The sequence below is a fragment of the Gymnodraco acuticeps genome, unplaced genomic scaffold, assembly GCF_902827175.1.
Source record: "Gymnodraco acuticeps unplaced genomic scaffold, fGymAcu1.1, whole genome shotgun sequence".
Classification (NCBI taxonomy): Eukaryota; Metazoa; Chordata; class Actinopteri; order Perciformes; family Bathydraconidae; genus Gymnodraco; species Gymnodraco acuticeps.
Genome location: NW_022991154.1, coordinates 4,993,548 through 4,998,770, shown reverse-complemented (window position 1 = coordinate 4,998,770; position 5,223 = coordinate 4,993,548). Strand labels below are relative to the sequence as shown.

General features: G+C 39.7%; 1 protein-coding gene across 1 annotated transcript; it reads left to right on the top strand.

The window, feature by feature from the left end:
* Positions 1 to 1,032: 1,032 nt before the first annotated feature.
* On the top strand, positions 1,033 to 4,835 carry LOC117560583. The gene is made up of 10 exons (XM_034237505.1): positions 1,033 to 1,272; positions 1,518 to 1,610; positions 2,246 to 2,336; positions 2,420 to 2,554; positions 2,730 to 2,834; positions 3,015 to 3,169; positions 3,349 to 3,485; positions 3,570 to 3,663; positions 3,803 to 4,135; positions 4,232 to 4,835. Exons 4-10 carry the CDS (start codon positions 2,452 to 2,454, stop codon positions 4,403 to 4,405), a joined length of 1,101 nt encoding a protein of 366 aa, XP_034093396.1. The 5' UTR covers positions 1,033 to 1,272; positions 1,518 to 1,610; positions 2,246 to 2,336; positions 2,420 to 2,451; the 3' UTR covers positions 4,406 to 4,835.
* The last annotated feature ends 388 nt before the right edge of the window (positions 4,836 to 5,223 follow it).

The window sequence follows — 5,223 nt, the reverse complement described above, 5'->3', positions numbered from 1 at the left end:
CAGCTAGCTATAAATTAACTACATTATGGTCATATGATTTCACGTCACCACAGCTAAGCTAAAGGTGGCTAATGTTCAGTGTGATGACGTTTAGTAGGCTCATTAAGTCACTTGTTAGCACTTGACTTTTTTATGACCGTCATGCAAACATGAGAGGCGTATTTACTGATGTATTTTATGTCGTAGAACAAATCGTGAACATTTCTTTAATGTGTCTGAACCTCAGCTTTTTTTTCAGGCATCTAAAACACAATAACTAAAGCCATCAACTTCCAGATTAGCAAACCGAAAGTGCTAAAAAGTGAACTCATCTCTAGGTTTTTGTGGAATTATTCTTTTTTTTCATCATCCCACACACAAAAAAACTATTATCTGTACATTTGTGTTATACTCTCTGACTTTTCTATCATGTCTGTGGCATTCGGCCATAACCCAATTAATCCTTATTAAGATATGAATCTTCACACAATATGAATGTTATATAGCATGCCTTTGTTGAGGACTATTTTAGTCAGTGGATTAATACACAAATCGGTCTGTTGTTGCCCACCTCATATGGTGAGAAACACTTGTCCCCCCTCACATTTCTCTTGACCTGATTTTCCCACTGTATTGAGCAGATGACTGACAGTAGAATCCTCAGGGGACAGTCTCACCGTCACTCTGACAGAACACGTCTGCAGCAGCAGATGACATGAGTCCAATCACTTCTCTTTGTCTCTTTGTCCATGTTCCGTTGTTGGTGATAAGATGACATGGTTTACAGTTAGAAGCTAAGATCTTTCATTGCATATAATCCTTTATGAGAGCTCACAACGCCCTGTGGTCATTTTGACACAGACACCAAGTTACACCTATAAGGTACACACCAAGACAATGGCCATGTATGTCTTCCTTTCATATTGCTCTGTGGACTCTTCAATTGAGGCATGCTCAAAAGTTCAAGGAACTGGTGTATAAGAATAAACAGTGGCTCAAACAAACACAATTACAATGATCTCAATTATACGCAGGTTAGGAGACACCTACACAGCAAATTTCTGGAGTAAAATAATTGGTAGTTAGACAAAAAAGTGTGAAAGGGTTAGATTTTGGGAGTTTATTTCGAATTTAGACTACCGTTTGAGTTAAGGGATACTCTTGGGCGGAGTAATATTTCGGGGTTCATTCACTGGGTGTTCAGGAACGTGACACAACACTACCTTGGTGTGTATTCACAACTTCTCTGCTGCCGCGACCACGAGGCTTCACTTTGACTCCGTCCCGAGGAAGGTAAGTCCTGTTTTACATCTCAAACTATATTTTCTGTCATTGTAAAGTTAATGTGTTTATTTTCGCTAAAACGAACTTAGCAAGTTTAACTAGCTGCTGAATGGAATGCCGTTGAACATGGACATTATTTAGGCTAATGCAAATGAACTTTATAGTATCATATCTGTTTCTTTTGTGTTAGCTTAAAGTTTAGTTTGTTGTTCTTTCAACACCGAAAATGCCTTTTCCTTTGCATTAAACGTTAGACTGAACGGCTACGACGGTACCGGACGAGTCCCGCGAGCTACATTGAGGGAATGTGGACGAGGTGACGTACTTTCCCGGACATTTGTGTTGAGGTAACAGCTAGCTAGTAACACGACAAAGTAAATGGCGTCTTTATAAGTGTAAGGCGCAACAAAGCACGAAATTAGCTCGTTACTTGTATGGTCTTCGACTTTAACTATCTGCATGACGGGAGGAAAGAAAAATAAAGCAAACGTCCCTTTTCGCTGCGCTACACTCAGACTTAATGCAGGAGACGGGAGCAGAAATGGCGGAATAAAGAGGCTGGTTGAACCAACATTTCCCTCCACCGTGGAGACGACGATTGCCCGTTTCAACGGTGAAAAGAAAACGCGGTTGATTTTCAAATAAAAGAGTAGAAAACAGGTCGTTATGGTGCATCTCAGGTGATGTTACAGAGTAATCCAAAACTACTGTTACTAGTAGTGTAACTAATTACTTTCAGCAGTAAATAACGAAGTAAAGTAAGGGATACCTTTTTTTAAAGTAACTGTTAACATCTAACTCATTACTTTTTTCAAATAACTACCACAAAACTGATCTTAATTGCCCAACCTGATGATGTAGGCTCGCGAATAGGCTACCTTAAAATGCTTATGAAATAATATTACCACATGGCTACCCAAGATCATTTTGTTAGTGACAGTCAACATGTTGCTAAAGTAAGAGCTATCTATTTTTTCCTTAGTTGGCCAATATGTTGCTGAAGGTGAGACGTGGAGGGACAAAAAAATATGTCAAACTGGAAGAAGTCCACTTCTAAGACTTCATCAGAGCAGGTAAGTGTTGTCTGTGTTGTTGAATTCATTAAAGGGGTAGTAAAAGTCCTTTATTTAATTAAGTGTCTATTGTTATGCTTCAGTGCAACAGAAGTTTCTCATACCAGAAAACACAATGCTGAAAGTCACCGATGAGCAAGGCATAGAGGTGGATGAGGATGTCTTTCCTGAAGTGGCAACAGTCCAAGACATTTGTTTTGTCATCTACACTGATTATGGTAAGGTGATATTTCTGGGTTTTGTTTTGTTGCAAAAAATGCTATGAGAGATTTGTATTTTCTATGTGTAAAAAACTGATTTTTAATATTCTGTACTAGCCAATAACCAACAGCAATCACATCATTTAGTATTTTCCCTCTCCACAGTAACATCTATGTATCATGTGCATTTCAGACCTCCCACTGGCAGAATCATCCAAAAACATGGATGACTGCTCCAACCTGACAGAATCTGTTGACTGCTCCAACCTGACCGAATGTGTGATACTTACAACATGTGGTAGGTAGGGTTATAGTAAATGTTCATAATGAATAAAAGTTGTTCTAATAAAATAAAAAGTAGCTCATTGGGCAAGTTGGGATCTTCCGGTAAATTGTAGTTTTTGCACATTGCAACTGGCACATATGTGATTTGGTATAATTGGCCATATGGATAATTTATGTTAATTGTGATCCCCAGATCTTACCAACCTGCAGCAACATGGTGAAGGTCCCTTTTCTCCAAGTTGTACAGATACATTGTCTGTCTCAACCTCAAGCGGCCTAAGCAGTGACACAAGTGATGCTGGATGTGAAAGGATTCAACCTATGAGGGAGAGTACCCGAGCAAGAAATGTAATTGTACTTAAATACACTTTACTCTTTACTTTGCCTGAGATGAAAAGCAAGTTTAAACAAATTTGTGTCATGGAATTGAAGAAGCTTTGTTATTGATGATCGATTTGATCAGTAGTTGGTTACACATGATCTATTTTGTTAATTGTTTTTTGTTATTTCATATAAATTGGGTTTAGATGGTGGAGCAGGTTCTAACTTCTAAGCCGGCAGGGTTGACTGTGATCAAAGAGTACGACGATACTGGGAGTCTGAAAGATTCCACCAGGCGATTAATGGTGAACATCATTGTAGCTCACATGTGTGAAAAGGAAGGGTAAGAGCCTTGGCTTTAATGGCATGAATTATTCATTTATAAAGGGAAAAATCTTATTGTAAACCAATTATTTTTCTTTTGCAGGAGAGGTGTAAGTAAAGCGACGAAGGAGTTCCATGCACTTGGGATTGTGTCACTTTTCCCATCTCTTAAGGACCCTTACTCAACAAAAGGATATGTGAGTTTTGCATTGTTGCCATTTTTTTCACATTTAGGTTATTTGGTCTTTTGTGTACAAGCAGCAGCATATTTGCATTAGATCTATGAAAAACCTGATATTGTCTGCATTCTAACCAGAAGCGCTCTTTTCTTTTTAGGAACATTTCTATGACATTCAGAGCAACAAAGGCTTTCTCGAGTGGCGTCTCAAGACTGTGCAACGCCAATCCAAACCCACGTCAACGTCAACATTCCATGACAGAGTGGAGCTACAAGGAGGTCCAACATCATCCAGAAGTTTTGGTTCCATAAACGACCTGCAAACAGGAGACGACTGTATGGAAGCCATGTCTCTTCTTCACCACACCACTGACCATGACCTAGTCTTCCAGAAGATGAGAGAAACTTTCCACTATCGTCAACAGATGATCCATGACCAACAGCAATCTGCCAACATACTTCAAATGTTTCCTCGTTTCTTGGACACTAAGGTACGTAACACATTTTGCATTTTGAATTCCCTCCTTGAAAAATACTTGGTTTACATTAAATGATTGTAATAATAATCTTACTTTCTTTTTTATTAGATTCTGCAAGATTTCTCATTGATGTTCGGAGCCGAAACTGCATCCAGGTTCCTGGAAAGATGGAACAGCGGTTTTAAAGACAAAGTCCTACGAGAGGCCAGGGACCTTAGAGAGACTCCTCTTCTGAAAAATCAGCTGAAATCTGCGCTGTGTATTAAAGCACCTTATCATTGAATACCACCAACTCTTTAAAGAACTGTACCCTTCAAACAACCTGATTCCAAAACATCATTTCATGGTCCATTATCCGAGGTGCATTCGGAAAATTGGACCACTTATTCATATTTGGACTATGAGATTCGAAGCGAAACACACATTTTTCAAAGATTGTGTAAAGAACTTCAAGAATTTGACAGTATTACTTGCGAAAAAACACCAGTTTGCATTAGCTTATCATTGGGAATGCTTGACTTTAAAACCAGTTCAGTCTGGTCCAGTTAAAATGTGTGTACTTGAAACACAAGACTATACAGAAGATATACTGGTTTACTGATTACTGGCTTCCGGTAACTGCTAGAATCCACTTCAAGACACTGGTACTTGCTTACCATGCTGCGAATGGATCTGGCCCTTCCTACATCCAGGACATGGTTAAACCGTACACCCCAGCGCGTGCACTACGCTCTGCATCAGCCAAACGACTCGTTGCGCCCTCGCTGCGAGGGGGACCCAAGTTCCCATCGGCGAAAACACGTGGGTTTGCTGTCCTGGCTCCAAGATGGTGGAATGAGCTCCCCATTGACATCAGGACGGCAGTTAGCTTGCACATCTTCCGGCGCAAACTGAAAACTCATCTCTTTCGACTCCACTTCGAGCGTTAGAACTATTAACGAAGCACTTTTATACTAATAAAGGACTGGCTTACCTAAAGCCAGTTGAGTAGCACTTGAAATGTTTGGCTCTATGAAACCTGATGTACTTATATGATTCTGTTTTCTTCAAGGTTGTGTCTTCCTGGTCGAATGTACTTATTGTAAGTCGCTTTGGATAAA

Excerpts from the sequence above, each read along its gene's own strand:
- LOC117560583 (XM_034237505.1), top strand. The coding sequence starts at position 2,452 with ATGCTGAAAGTCACCGATGAGCAAGGCATAGAGGTGGATGAGGATGTC. Across the intron at positions 2,555-2,729 it reads TGTCATCTACACTGATTATG|ACCTCCCACTGGCAGAATCA; the intron begins GTAAGGTGATAT and ends TGTGCATTTCAG. Across the intron at positions 3,486-3,569 it reads CACATGTGTGAAAAGGAAGG|GAGAGGTGTAAGTAAAGCGA; the intron begins GTAAGAGCCTTG and ends TTTCTTTTGCAG.